The sequence below is a fragment of the Mercenaria mercenaria genome, chromosome 12 (assembly GCF_021730395.1).
Source record: "Mercenaria mercenaria strain notata chromosome 12, MADL_Memer_1, whole genome shotgun sequence".
Taxonomy (NCBI): domain Eukaryota; kingdom Metazoa; phylum Mollusca; class Bivalvia; order Venerida; family Veneridae; genus Mercenaria; species Mercenaria mercenaria.
The window spans coordinates 6,287,801-6,303,767 of NC_069372.1; the positions used below are offsets into that span (position 1 = coordinate 6,287,801).

Genomic DNA, 15,967 nt, shown 5'->3' on the forward strand with positions numbered 1-15,967 from the left:
AAATAAATCCATACGAAATTGTGTGTGCACAACCACATTATAGTGCTCTAAATTCTATTAAAGTTTCATAGTTCTAGGTCAAATATATCAAAAGTTATGATGCAGAAATTGCCATATCTACTGTACCCTATATAGACAACACTAGAAACTTCTAAGGGCCATAACTCTGGTGTTACTTGGGCAATCTGTCTGAAACTTGATGGGGCACATAACCTCATAGTGGTGGACATGTATATGAAGTTTGTTTGAAAAAAATCTAAAATAAGGAATGAATTTTTAAAACAAAATATTTGGAGGGCGATCGGGAGGGGGAGGGGTGTGATCAAGGTAAGGGGGTGACCAGTGTGGGTACACAATTTCACATGTTTATAATAAATGTTCATGGAAAAGAATGAAAGAAATTTAAAGAAATTCTACCAAATGGTAAGTTTGTTATGTACAAATATGTGGATTTTTATACCATTAAAGGGCAATAAGTCTTAATTTACAAATAAATCCGAACGAAATTGTGTGTACACAACCACATTATGGTGATCTAAATTCTGTTTAAGTTTCATAGTTCTAGGTCAAATATATCAAAAGTTATGATGCAGAAATTGCCATATTTATAGTACTATATAGTTAACACTAGAAACTTCTAAGGGCCATAACTCTGGTGTTACTTGGGCAATCCGACTGAAACTTGACGGGCCGCAAGAACTTATAGTGGTGAACAAGTATATGAAGTTTTAAATAAATATTCTCAACCATTTCCTAGATATGGCTCCGGACGGACGGATGGACGGACGGACGTAAGGACGGATAGACGGACGGACGGAAAGATGGACGGAAGGACGGACGGACGGACAACGCCAAAACTATATCCCTCCGACTTTCGTCGGGGGATAAAAAGCAGAATATGAAACCTGAACACAGCATGCCCCATCATCAAAGTGAACAGGAGTTGAAGTTTTAATCTATTCTCATTAGTGGTTACTGAGATACCAGCTTACATACAAAAACCTAACCAAATCAGTATGCCGATAAGAATGCCCAGTAAAGGGTTAAATGCAATAACTCTCCCTACTGAGTCAACTGTAACTGAGTCAAAAATGAGTCAAAATGCTATAGATAAAACTATTTACTATTTATACCAAATATCTGAGAATTCCTTGCCTGATGATGTGATAAATGCTGTGTTTCAACAGTATTTCAGTTATTATTGAAACATCCATCAACCACAATAAACAGTGTTCCTGAATTTTGCAAATAACTGGTAACTTCACGGTTTGATTGAAAGGTGAAGGGCAAATGAATTCAGACATACTATCTCCTGTCAACCAGTCACTGAGAATGTACAATTCACCAAGGAACCAAACACACAACCTTTTGATTCATAGGCATGTGCTCTATTAACTAAGCAGGCCCATTTGAGACTAAAGTAAGTAAAAAAATTCATTTAGAAGCGTAAGTCAAAATTTTTATTTTCACGTCTTTTTTCTAAAGATCAACAAATATTCAACAGAAAGTGAATGCTATGCATTGATTAGTATGGTTTTAGATCTGAGTTTTGTCCGGTATAAGTTTATACCTATGAAAATACAAGAGCACCACCTACGGGTGCCATAGCTCGTCTGCAAGTGCTGGTCAGTATGTAAGACAAGAAGTCATAGTTCAGAGTTTCTAACTATAAAAAAAGGGCCATAATTCTGATAAAATGCATATCAGAGTTATGGTTCTTGGCCTACTAAGTCACCTAATGATGATAAACAACTGTGCAAATTTCAAAGCTGTAGCTATTATAGTTTTTGAGAAAAGTGGACCTAAACAAAAATTTTAACCAATGCAGACACCGACGCCGACGATCGAGTGACGACAATACCTCGTAGATTTTTTTTTCAAAAATCGGACGAGCTAATAAAAGGAATTTATGACTAAACATATTTCTGTTATGACGTATAAAGAACTTTAAAACCTTGTTTTGTTCTGACAATGTCTGGTAAACTCATTACACAATAATTAATAACTGGTGTTTTGATCTTCTGATCAAGAGGCCAAAGGTTCAAATCTGACAAGAGCAAAACTTGACTTTGGACTCTCTACAGTCTAAGGTGTAAGAAGCTCAGGAGGCACTCACAGGGTGTAGATAACGTAAAAGGAAGAAAAAGTTTCTACAATTCATGTAAAGTACACTGCAAGCTCTCCACAGTAAACACCATAAAGAAAACTTGAAACTATTTCTTGTGCAGAGGTTGGTACATTGGAAGAGGTAAATTTACAAAGAATGATTGATCTGCCTGTGCCGGTGTCTAAAAAAGCCTGAAGCAGAATGGAAAATATTGTATCCCACCAAATTATTTTTTTCGAAAACTTCAAAATTTATTGAAATGGTTTGAAAATTAAAAAAGTTCCTGTTAACACCCCAATCAGCTCTTTAAAATGATGTTTATCAATGATACTCGCACTATTGTCTGATATTTAAAAAGAAAATCCTGGTCATACAAAATGTGAATTAAATACTTATTAAAAGGGAAACAGAGGTATTACTAACAGAGCTTGTAAACACTGTAACAGAATTTAACTCCCTTGGGCCGAAATACGACTATAGGCGTTATATTTTCTACCCCTGTAGCGTCGATATGCGGCTATACGCGCGTTATCAGGACTCCACAGGACGGCGATTGACGAGTATAGTCGCGGCACCGAGATCATGATGATTGCGATAAGTAATTGTTAATTTTTGATAATCTTGACAAAAGCAAAATTACTTTGCTTACTGGCTATTGTTTCTTTGATGTAATAATTACTAGTTGTGCTAATAATTAGTTCCCTTGTTAAAATACATGTCTGTAAATATGCGGTAATGTAAATGAAATAAAAAGACGATCTCCGCTGTGTTTCGTTCATACTGTATTTTAAAGAGTAAAATAATGTCGTCGGCCAGAGATCTTTCTTAAAATAAAGAAAATATTTATTTATTATCATGCTGATTCTGAAATATTAGTTCCGTCGGATGATGATTCCGACGACGCGATTCCATTATCAGACAAATGAATGGTCGGAAAATTTTAAGTTTTAGAAGGCTGAAATATTGGTACACTTACATCACATACGATACAAATGGATAAAAAATAACACAACAAAGCATGTTTCATAAAATACAAAAAAAAATATAATTATATGTAAATAAACGCATGTTTGTAAATTTAATAATTATTTAAAGATGGATGTAAATATTACAACTTAACTGTCTCAGCTGTCTTCAAACTTCGAATATTTTGTAAGTATATTTTAATTTACACCCAAGTTAATAATGTTTCCCTGCATGATTTCAACTGACTGTATGCGAGTGTGATTATGATAAGGTTAGATGTTCTTCGACGTCAGGTGGTAATTCTTATCCCGCCGCAGCAGGTATGTTACGATATCGGCCTCAGGGAGTTAAATTAAATTAGTTTACTGTGTTTTATCATTAAGCAAGTCTATGATATTTTCTACAAGTTTGTCCTGTTGATCTTTGTGTCCGCGTTCCCTGACAATATTGGTGAAGATTTTCTCTCCTTCCTCTCTCTTTCTCCAAGGTACATCTATATCCTTACTGTTGTCCACAGCACCAACACCTGCAAAACAAGTAGAGTGAAATTTAGTACAGTAACAGTACTATATATTATCTTCTTATTAGTGGGATAGTCACATTAGTAACAAATAGAGGTCACTTTTTTGTCCTGATAATGAGCATTGTGTCTTGATCTGTTTTGTTGAGTTTAATTTGCATTAGCTAGGTAGAGTCAGGTAACAATTAACAAACATTTTTTTCAGCCAAAGCTGCAAGATTATGTTCAGAAATATCCAATGCAATGGAAGAATATCGAGACTTGTCTCCAAACTCGGCTCAACTATTTTGAGCATTGTCTGTGAGGTAATGAAATTGAAATTTAAGACCAGTCTGATAATATAGCCTTGCCATTGGTCAAGCCATTGGTCAATCTCAAATACAAAGTATATGCCTAGAAGCAATCAATCAGACTTTTTAGTTCAGAGACTGGTTTATGACCTGAAACCTGGGCGACAGGTTGTAATAAAATCTATAAGAAACTCCTTTGGAAAATCCTATAACATAGAATGCAACAAAGCATGATGAAGACAGACTCGCTTCAAATAAATCTGTCTACGAATGCATCGCTGCCATTGGTCAGTTTCAAATATATGCTCAGAAAAAATTACATTTTTGAGTTTTGGGACTGGTGTATTGCATAAAACTCTTGGTAAAAGGTTATAAAACTGAACTCTGCTGTAGGAAATGGGTTTCCCTACGATACTAACCTGGTGGTTTCTTTGTTCTTTGTGTTTCCTGACAGTAAGACAAACAATGGATGTTACAATCATTCCTGTAAACAGAATTGAGTAGATTTATTTTAGTTCCAATTTCGAAAGTGAACATGTTCTCTTTACTATTGGAAAGGTTTTTTAATGTACAACAGCCATATCAAATTTGTTAAGAATTTGTGCTTCATAGTTCAAATTATTTAAGAAATAATATATCTGATTTAGTGGTTTGTCGCTGAATAAAATCATTGTTTGGAGTTCAGATGTGAAGGAATTATATCAAGAGGGCACAGCCCTCGTGATATAATGATACGCGTCTGAACGACAAACAATGATTTTATTCAAGAGCAAATCACTCAATGAGATATATTATTTCGATTTTAACATTTTACCAAGGATTTTTAAGTATATCCTTGAAGACATCCTGTTTTCTGTTGGTTTCTTTTCTAGCGCGCTGCTATGCCATTAAAGGCTATGATGTAATAATCGTGAAATAATAATATAATAAAAATAATCGTGGGAAAAATGAATTGTTGTATAATAACACACAATTTTCAGCCTTCTTTGTTTAATAGAAAAATGAATCGGATCGTGTTAGAATAAATAATAAACAACAGTAACTAGCTATTTTCTCATAGAATTATGTATCATACTGATCAATTTACAGAACATTACACTGATAAGTGTCTTGATGTTTTTGAAGTAAGGTGTGACGTAAGGTAAATTGACAAATGAGATCTATGGCAGTCAGGAGATGCACTGACATTTTACTTTGTTTGTATTAGAGATGCAGGTCTGGTTAATTTGACCGATCTTTCAGGTAGATGAGCCGGCTGAAAATTTGAGAAATCACTAATTCTTCAAAGAAATCTATCAAATTTACTTGAGATCTATGAGAAGAAGGTGGAATGGATTATGCTGTGAGACGGACGGCGAAATTCTGTCAAGATAGTCCTCGCACAATTCATTTCCTATGAGAAAGTCTCGTACCAATGAACCTAAACATAAAAGTATAATTTCATTACACAATAAGACCTGCCTATATAGACAACACTTGAAGGAGACAAAAAGTGGTCTGTATTGGCAGGTGGTCTTTATTCACATGTTAAAATAGGAAACAAAACCAGGGGCCTCCATTGTCGAGTGATTAAGATAGCCGACTTCAAATCACTTGCCCCTCACCTATGTGAGTTCGAGCCTCTCTCGCGGCGTTTAATTCTTCATGTGAGGAAGCCATCCCGCTGGCATAGGGAAGGTCAGTGGTTCTACCCAGGTGCCCATCTGTGTTGAAATAGTACACGGAAGGGCACTTGGGTCTTTTCTCCACCACCAAAGCTTGAAAGTCACCATATGACCTATAATTGAGCCGGTGCGACGTTAAACCCAACAAAACAAAACAAGAAGTCTTTTGAGGCAGGCAGTTTCTTTATAGTGGCGGTCTTCAATACAGGTTCAACTGTTCTTTCTATTTTGTAACCATTCTTAATGATACGATATTTTTTTTTTTAAGAAAATACTGTAAAAACTAAAATCATTAATTTCATTGGCATAAATTTTTGTACTGTTGACCCAATCTACTATGTTGTGGGTACATGGAAATGTGTTACAAATTCTGATAATAGAATGGAAATTTATTTGTTAATGGAATTTAATTTTGTGGATATAAGCATCACAAATATTGAAATTTCATTAAAACTGATCCCAGAAATAATAACATACTCAATATGAGGCAATTCTTTAGAGGTTTTAAAATAGTTCTAAAATGAATATTGAAGCTGACTTACCTCTGCCTTTAGCACCTGGTTTCTGAAATGCCAAAATATTTAGAAGTACAGCTACTTTCCCAACAGCAGAAATACCTAGCCATGTTCCACCCTCTCTTCCTGGTACTAAATCTGCACCTATAACAAACAGCATAAGATGGTTTCATTCCTTACAGAACCGATTCTGTGAAATCATTTAATTTCCTTGTCATGATTTTTCCTGTTTTTTTCCTTTGTTTCAAAAGCATCTGTATCCAACCTGGGATATGAATAGGATCTCAGTTTTGACGAAACTAGCATGGTGGGCCTTTCGGCAGACTAAATAGTAATCATCTAAACCAACTCCTGTGTGAAATGAAGACCTGGTTCTAGGACTATAAATGTGTGTAAAAAGAACCTTAATGTGTAAAAGGTGTACATGGGTATAAAGGAATCAATCCATTTGTCTGTTCCAGAGAAACTGAATGTGTAACAAAACTTGAATTGAAAAAGGGTCATAACTCTGTCATAAACTGCTGGATTGTAACCAAAATTGAACCTGGTCTGTATTTAATGATCATATACATGTGTACTGAAAATGAATTTGTTCAAGTAACTGAATGTAGAGATAGTACCCAAGTTTTTCAAATCATAGGTATGAAGTGAAAAAGCTTTGAAATGAAGACAAATGTACATATATTTCTCAAAAATAGATATATTAACAATATTTGAACCAGAAGCGTAGAGTTATGAGCATTTAATATTTTCATGTAAAAGAAAATTTTGTGATCAAGGAAATGTAACTTTTCTTGGACCTGGAGAGCAGAAACATCAAAGGGACATAATATAGCGAATATTTTCTACTCGGGTGCATTTGATTTAACATTCAACTGTAATCTGGATTTCTAAATAATGATCCATGATACTGTGTGCTAAAAATACAGAACAACTGGAACAGTCCTTTAACAGCAAAAGATGCTGTAGCAGAAAGAAAATTGTTAAGCTCTAACTGGGACTCGAACCCAGGACCTCTCACACCTAAGGCAGACACTCTACCACTTCTCTATAACAGCAGTAGCTATAGGTAGGCAGTTTAAGCGCACGGATTACATTACGTGAACTGGAACAGTTTTGTGACAATAACACATAATCGGCCGACTCCGGATAATCGGCGTATTCGCTTGGTTACCTAACGGCAATTTTCGTGTAAAGAAAAATATAATCTAATGCTGGAAAAGTTTTAATCGGTCAAAACTGCCCAAATTTCTCTGACGTGTTTTTTAGAGTATGAAGTTGGTGGGTCATTACCGAAATTAAACTTGGCCTGTACTTTAAGATATTTAAATGTTTTCACCATAAAGAGAGATCAGTACAGAAATTTATAAAAGGCAAAAAAAAAAAAAGAATGATTTCTAATGGGGATCTGGCTCTATTTATAAAATCTTTAATAGAATATAACAAAAATTGAAAAATGTCAAAGTTTTACTCATTAATTTACATATTAATATTGTATGTAAAGCGCCTGTGAAATTATCATCAAAAGGGCAATGTATAAATCAGGTATAATATTTAAAATCTGGTATCTGCAGACATTAACATTTTGCAAAATTTTAAATCAGAAAAGGGCCCTAAATCTGCCAAAAGTTTAACTAGCATTATCTACAAAAATTTGTCAGTTGCCAGACATGACTTTCTTAGCGAAGGGCTATACTTTCTTAAATTCAATTACACAACTGACGAACTGGACAGGAAAGTAGATTGTCAACTATAATGTGTCTGTAGGACACAGGGTGTGCCCCCACTGGTACATTCGTCACATATAAGGGACAATAATTCAATGTTTGCAGTCTTAAGGGGGTATAGCCTCAACAAACATTTCATATAAAGGATTCATTATTCTAGGCCATATACTTTTTAAGCTATGAGCATCACAATAAAAAAATCCACTATTTTGGCTATTTCAAGGGCCGTAACTCTGTAATTAACCTAAAATCTCAAGAAGAATGCCAAGTATGCAAGGTCACATCATGATAAAGACTCATGCAAGGTGTCATGAATTTACATCAAATACTTTCTGAGCTAGGCACGTCATTAGGTAAAAAAGTGCATTTTTTACTATTTCAGGGGCCATAACTTCGGAAATAGGGGGTGGAGCAGACGAAATATAGGAGGTGCGCAAGTTTATATCATGATAAAGACTCATGCAAGTTTTCATCAATTTATATCAAATACTTTTTTAGCTAGGCGCGTCACAATGTGAAAATGTGCATTTTTGACTATTTCAGGGGCCATAACTCTAGAAAAATGGGGCGGAGCCAGACGAAAAATAGGAGGTGTGCAAGTTCATATCATGATAAAGACTCATGCTAGGTTTCATCAATTAAAATGAAATACTTTTTGAGCTAGGCACATCACAAACTTTTTAGACGGACGCACGGATGGACGGACGCATAGACAAGACCAAAGCTATATGCCCCCACCACTCATAGTGGGGGCACAATAAAACTGATCTTTGCCTGTATTTAATGATCATTCAAGAGTTATTGAACAGACAACGAAATATGAAGATGAAATGAGGCCATTACTCTGCCAAAAACTGGTGGATTGTAACTGAAATTGAACTTGGCCTGCATTTTATAATCATAAACCTGTGCAAACAAAAATAAATTCAATCCATTAATCCGTTCCAGACAAACTGAATGGAAAAACAAACTTCGTCGAAAAGATGAACTTAAAGAACCAGAAAATATAGCAACACTGAGTCCAAGTACGGGGAATCTCTCAGATAGTCAGACAAGAGAAATAATATTCTGCCAAAATTTGGTGGCTTGTAACCTATAACAAACTTAGCCTTTTTATGATCCTGTATATTTTAAATAAATTCAATCAATTAATCCATTGTAATCCATTGTAAAGATATCAAACGGTCAAAAAAATCCATAACTATGCCAAAAATTGACTGAATGTAACTGAAATTGAACTTGGCATACATTTTATAACACCTGCCTACCAAAAATGAACTATTCAAGAGTTATGGAATGGACATTAACATTTTTTGGAATTCTAAAGTCAAAGTGGGGCCTAAAATAACTCTGGCAAAAATCTTTTACCCAAATTCATCCTGAACTTAAAATTGTGAGTAAATAGGGGGCATAATTCATTACATATTGGAGCAGGAGTTAAGGTCTTGTGCTATATGATGTGGGTGATAATGTGGAAACATTTTTAAGTTTGAAGCAAATCCGTTCAGCAATAACAGAGATAAAGTGAAAGTGCATTAACCAAGGGTGTGGACAAGACCACCTGGGCGATTAGGATGACTCTCCGTATACTTATTATAGATGAGATAAAAAAGCAAACGTTTAGCCTTACCTCCCATCCACTTTGAGTCATCTCTGAATTTAGCAGTATCTGTGGGTCTAGGCCAGTACTCATCTCGATTACTCGCAAGTATCAACTTGTACCCATTCTCTTCCGGTTCTTCATTCACATACACGAATAACAAACACATGTCTCACACAAACTGTAAAGAGTTAAACCTTGGTTTTAAAGTTAATGATTTGAAGCCCATTTATTTTCCCTTCCAGATAAAAATAAAAGTAATCTTTTTTATATATTATACCAGATTGATACAGTGCCCTTTTGATGACAATTTCACAGGCACTTTACATACAATATTAATATGTAAATTAATGAGTTAAAACTTTAATTTGATATTTTTCAGTTTTTGTTATATTCCATCAAAGATTTTATAAATAGAACCAGATCCCCATTAGAAATCATTCTTTTATTGCCTTTTATAAAATTCTGTAATGATCTCTCTTTATGGTGAAAAACATTTAAATATCTGTATGTTTCTTTTCATTTCCTATTTCATATTTCCATTTAAGTTTGATAAACTGATAGCTAGAATTGGTATATTTCCATAATATGAACCAATAGGCAAGTTCTGAAACTGCATTACAATTATCTTACAACCATAACAATTATCTTCCAAATAAATTTTCATTTCAATCGCAACCAGGATGGACAAAATGGAAGTAATAATATCTTCCTGAATAACTTCCTGAACTTGAAGGAATATATTGCACAGCTGCTAGAAATATAATTTTTAGACTAAATTTTCAATGTGTGCAATAAAATCTTAATATGCTCTAGTATTCTTCTATCTTCCCTAGCCAAAGTAAGGTTATTACAGCCATTATCATAAATGAAATATAGTCCCAATATGACTTAAATTATGTCAGCCTGACTCTTAAACCAACATTAACAATACAAAAAAATAAAGAGCTGTCGGGAGGACTATTCAAAATTGCTGTAAGTGTGAGTAAAGGATAAAAAAATATTTTTTTGTTGGTGAGTGGAGAGACGGGGAGGGGGTCAGTTAGGGGAGGCTAATCCTAAGTTAAGCCCTAGCAGTATCACCTCACATGCAGAACAACATTCTATTTTAAGTTTAATTCTTTTTGAGACAGGTGCTACAAATTTCTTTTACTTTAAGACCCTTGATACATAACATCTTTAACCAAGTCAAGGGTTGTAACTCATGGTCTGACTTATTTAAACTCCAAACAAAACCCTAGGTGAACAACTTAACATGCTAAATAATATTCCTACATAGTTTCATGACCCTAGGTCAATACTTTTTGAGGTGTATTTGATATAAACTTTTAAAAAACAAAGACAAATATCAAACAGGGAATACCACGTACAAAAATCGCAGGCTCCCCAAAACGGAACCCACAGCACGCAGACGCGCACACCACAAACACACACACACACAAAGCCAACACACGAGGACAAAACGAACAAACAAAGGAACACACACACACACACGCGCACACACACAAAGCCCACACAAGAGGACAAAACGTACAAAGGAACGGTCAGTGGCAAAAACACCACTGGGGAGCTTAAACCGGCCTATGGTGCGCACCCAACTTCACTCCTACCCCCATCATGTTCCAAAGACACGGGACAGTGTAAATAAAAGTAATCCCCTCCAGGTGAATCTCTAACACACGTAATGGAAACAAAAAGGCATGGCATGTAAAACACAAAAATGCTCGTGTATAAAAATATAAAAAGCAAACATTTAGAACCAAAAACGTATGTACTCAATGCCTTTTCAGAAGACAGAGCAACAAGAGAAACACCCTTAAGGGCCCGACGAAACAGGCCAGAAGACAGATATCAAAACAGTTCAGTCCTGGTAGGATTTAAAAACTGCTTATCATAGAGTCCTCCCCCTCTTCCGTCAGACACAATCAAAGAGGGAAGCGTAGTGTCCAACTGTAAACGGGTTGAACACTAAACATGCGGTATGTCTCAAAACAGTTGGGTCGTAACTTCGTTTAATAAAACGTTTTATAATTTTACCAAATACATTTGGAAAATCACCATGACCCAAGATCTTACGAAGTTTGTAAACCACATCCCCATAAAAACGTGTTTAGAAATACCTTCTCGCAGAAGTGTCTTTAAATTACTATTGAATTTTAAAACTAAATCAGAATAACGATAGTAAAATTTAGCAAAATATTTACGCACTTTGTAATAACGGTAGCCTTGCTGAAGAAGTTTACTTGTAATTTAAGCCATTTATGCATATTTTTTACTCAGGGCCATAATTCTGATCTGAATTAGAATCCTGTAACTTTTCATAACTCTAAGTCAAACTTTATGTGAATTTTAGGCAATTTAAGCATGTTTTTGACCCAGTAAAGGGCCATAACTCTGGTCTTGCTGACTGAAATCCCAAACAAAACCTCCCAGTTACATGTAAACTTTAAAGTCCTTTATGCATTGTTTTACTGTGAACGGCCATAACCCTGGTCTTAATAACTTAAATCCCCAACAAACTATCCCAGGTGCACTACACATGCTGAATAACTATCTTATGATGTTTGATAACTCTAGCCTAGATCATTTAACACCAATACTTTTTGAAGTACGCGTGACACAAATTAAGACAGTCAGGCATCTGGACTGACTGCCAATTTACCAACATGTTCTGGCTACCATAACTTTAGTCCAAATAATCTGACGTCAGAACTGATTCTGAGATATTTTCGTGATACTATAGGGCAGAATCCCTCTCTTTACGTCATGGAAGAGAGTAATTGACCTACAGGTGCAAAAATTATCACAATATCGCGACTCGCATATTATTAGTTGGACTAGTGCCGGACCCCTTTGAATGCAACGTGGTGATGTGATGAGATATTGCAAGGCAGTATAGCAATAAAACAGTAGTACATGATTTTCTGAGAAGTATGTCTTGCGATCTTTCATATATTTCACTTGCCCAACGGGAAAATGAGTATCGTCAACTCGCCAATAGCGGATCACTGTCAATAGCGGATCACTTGAAAATAAAATGTGAATCTCTCTTAAACGTAGGAGAGTATACAATATTTAGGTATCCAGTTATATAGACTTATCACTTAGCAATTCTTAGACAAAAGAAGATGGATCTAATCTAATGAGTTTGAGTTCAATTTCATGAGTAGATAACTCTTACAACTTGGATTTTAGCACTCTTGAATTCTTCAAAGTAGAATATTTTTGAGCATACCTCACAGTTTCTTAGATAAAACCACACAAATTTGGTACCATTTTGAACTTTCATAGGAATAATGTGATTTTGAATTTTTGATTGACTTTGATGAAAAAAAGTACCATAAAGTAGAGGTGGCCATTTAACCAATTGAGGATCACCCATTTCAGGGATAATCAAAAGGTTGTTTATTCTGCTTAAAAATACAAATCAATGCTTGATTTGATGTTGTAATGGTTTGAACTGGCAAATTTAGATAGATAAATAAGGTTCTATGCATTAGTATTTTGATTTCAGATTTATATATAGTTGGTGCTAATTATGCATAGAAATATAACTGTGAAAACTAGCTCTATATTCTTTATCTTGTATCTCCTGTTTGAAATGTAAATGTGCCCAGGTGAACTTGTAAGGTATTACTTAATTATTAGAAAGTCACTGTGCTCCAGCTTGCATTCAGCGGTACGGGTTCTAATAACTACAACAACTGATCTGTACTGTGGTTGAGATGTATTCAAATAAGAAGCCCTGTAACAAAAAATACGTTCATACCCAAAGAGCTTCAAATACATGTATACCTATAACTAGAAACACGACATATATTCTAGTCAAATATTCTTACGTGTAATACAATTACAAAATATCAGTGCCCGCCCGCTTAGCTCAGTAGGTAAGAGCGTTGGTCTACGGATCGCGGGGTCGCGAGTTCGATCCTCGGGCAGGGCTAATGTTCTCCGTGACTATTTGATAAACGACATTGTGTCTGAAATCATTGGTCCTCCACCTCTGACCATTCATGTAGGGAAGTTGGCAGTTACTTGCGGAGAACAGGTTTGTACTGGTACAGAATCCAGGAACACTGGTTAGGTTAACTGCCCGCCGTTACATGACTGAAATACTGTTGAAAAATGGCGTTAAACCCAAAACAAACAAACAAAATATCACTCCTACATGTATACTGTGATCAGCGGCCTAGTAATTTGCATTTGCCAAAATTAGATGTTTAATCTGACTAAAAAATGTTAAGTTTCCCATGAGAAAACTTGAAACGTTTGCAATGTGTGTATAGATACATTAATCAAAAATTTGCCAAAATGTTGATGCAGACGTGATGCTTTAAAATAAACACTGACGAAGATTTCAAATACGATTACAACCAAAAAACCTAGTATACCTTTAAAGTGCGAGGTATCAAAAACTTACCAAAAATGCTGATGTAGACGCAATGCACTAATTGAGAAAGATTTCAATTACGATAACAACAAAAAAAATCTAGTACACCTTTAATGTTTTAGGTAACGTTCCATTCATTGCCTATGTAATCTTGACGTTGTGGAGGATATTAAATGAATAATAAATAGATAAATAAATAATCATTGTGACAGCTTTGCACACGGTTCGAATATTCGATTTTTTCACGTGTGTAGCAGTTAGATGCAGTTACCCAAACTGCCATAGTGTTAGGCCCCTTTGGCGTGAGCGGGTCTTGGCAGTTGTACAATAAAACATATCATAGAACGACACAATTTCATTGTTAAGTTAATTAGGACTCTAAATTGTAAACAAAGTATACGAAAAATGGTAGTATTCCTCAAAATATCCTAGGCTGCTCGAGTTTTTACTTTTAGACAATTCACGATCCCTGCCATTAAGCATGAGCGGTGTGCTAAACTTTGATTTTAAATGATCACCTCCGTAATATGTAGTACAAATATGACAAACAAAATAGATTAACGCTGGAATATAGCAGGAGAACGCATCTCTTGCATAAAACATTCACTAAATGTCAATTTTCTGGGAGATGGAGTCCCCCTCCCTCACCTACATCATACTCGCAGCATCGCTGCTTCGTTCGTAACTATGCTGCTCATATCTAGCGTACAGTTCAAAACCATCCAGGTACGCTCCCGTGAATGACTGATTCATTACATTACCTCCTACAGTCTAACCCCTCTTACCATTCGATTTTCATTGCATATTTGGCATTCTTATTTTTTCACTTTCTCGGATAATCTGCAGGCCCAGGCCTGCAGTGCCTTATAGAAGTTACGCCACTGGGATCGACGGAAGTGTATGCCACTCGCGACATAAGGACAGTGTTGCCAAATTCATAAACTTCATTGTCTTCAGCTGACGGTACAAAATCGTGAATAGCTGAGTCCAAAATATTCTTTTCAGGTGTTGTGCTATAAAGTGTAAAATCCATGTTTTGCACTAGAATGGCTGATCAGAAAGCATGAAACATTTGTGCTCTATTGTCTTTCCGCTGATCATGGACATCTACAGTCCAGTTAATATTGTCTCCTGTCAACCGAAATCTTGTTTGATTTTTTATGAGATCTACGATCGCTTCATTGAAAGTCCGCCAATTAGTTTTAGGAAAAATAAACTGCTTGCATATCCCATACACACACCCTCCCTAGCCCGCCCGCTTAGCTCAGTAGGTAGAGCGTCGGTCTACGGATCGCGGGGTCGTGAGTTCGATCCTCGGGCGGGGCGTATGTTCTCCGTGACTATTTGATAAACGACATTGTGTCTGAAATCATTAGTCCTCCACCTCTGATTCATGTGGGGAAGTTGGCAGTTACTTGCGGAGAACAGGTTTGTACTGGTACAGAATCCAGGAACACTGGTTAGGTTAACTGCCCGCCGTTACATGACTGAAATACTGTTGAAAAACGGCGTTAAACCCAAAACAAACAAAACAAACACCCTCCCTATGAAGTCGATCAAACACCTAAAAAAAAAACAATTAAAGAGTGATCATAGCTTAGTCAGACAAACAATAATAGTCAAACAATTTTTTATGTCATCAAGTCGTGTACAAATTATTGCGTAGTGAATAAGACAAATAGTAATAATAATAATAATAATAATAATAATAATAATAATAAATTCAATATGAAACGGCACTCATGAACTATCCTCTATATACATAATTTAGATCTGATTCATTATTCATTATCATCATTTTTATCATTTTATTATATATAATGAATATAATAATAATAATAATAATGATAATAATGATAACGAAATGATAAAAATAATGATAATGAATAATGAATCAGATCTAAAGTATGTATATAGAGGATAGTTCATGAGTCCCGTTTCATATTGAATTTATTAAACGAGTTGAAAAAAAGACCTTCTTTGGGAAGCAGCTATAACGCTCTTTATTTACAGGGGGTCTTTATTTGCAGGTGTTTCTGTTGCAGATTAATAATGTGCCATTTTCCCATGTTGATCTTCATTCACAGGATGGTCTTTATTCGGAGGTCGTCTAACACAGTGTTGACTGTATCAAAAAAAAAGCTTATTTAATATTACGAGAAAAATAGTCCATATAATGTCATATTAA

The 15,967-nt window shown here is 35.3% G+C and overlaps 1 protein-coding gene across 3 annotated transcripts in view; it reads right to left on the reverse strand.

Moving 5' to 3' along the window:
* The window catches only part of LOC123543283 (transport and Golgi organization protein 2 homolog), a 133,101-nt gene that overhangs the window by 14,714 nt on the left and 102,420 nt on the right, over nt 1–15,967 (reverse strand). For all 3 annotated transcript variants that reach the window (XM_053519062.1, XM_053519061.1, XM_045317947.2), the window contains 5 exons: nt 9,420–9,570; nt 6,090–6,206; nt 5,189–5,303; nt 4,303–4,367; nt 3,440–3,599 (listed from right to left, as the gene is read on the reverse strand). In XM_053519062.1, the coding sequence (XP_053375037.1) occupies nt 3,440–3,599; nt 4,303–4,367; nt 5,189–5,303; nt 6,090–6,206; nt 9,420–9,558 (596 nt within the window). In that variant the 5' untranslated portion in view covers nt 9,559–9,570. The remainder of the gene's footprint in view (nt 1–3,439; nt 3,600–4,302; nt 4,368–5,188; nt 5,304–6,089; nt 6,207–9,419; nt 9,571–15,967) is intronic.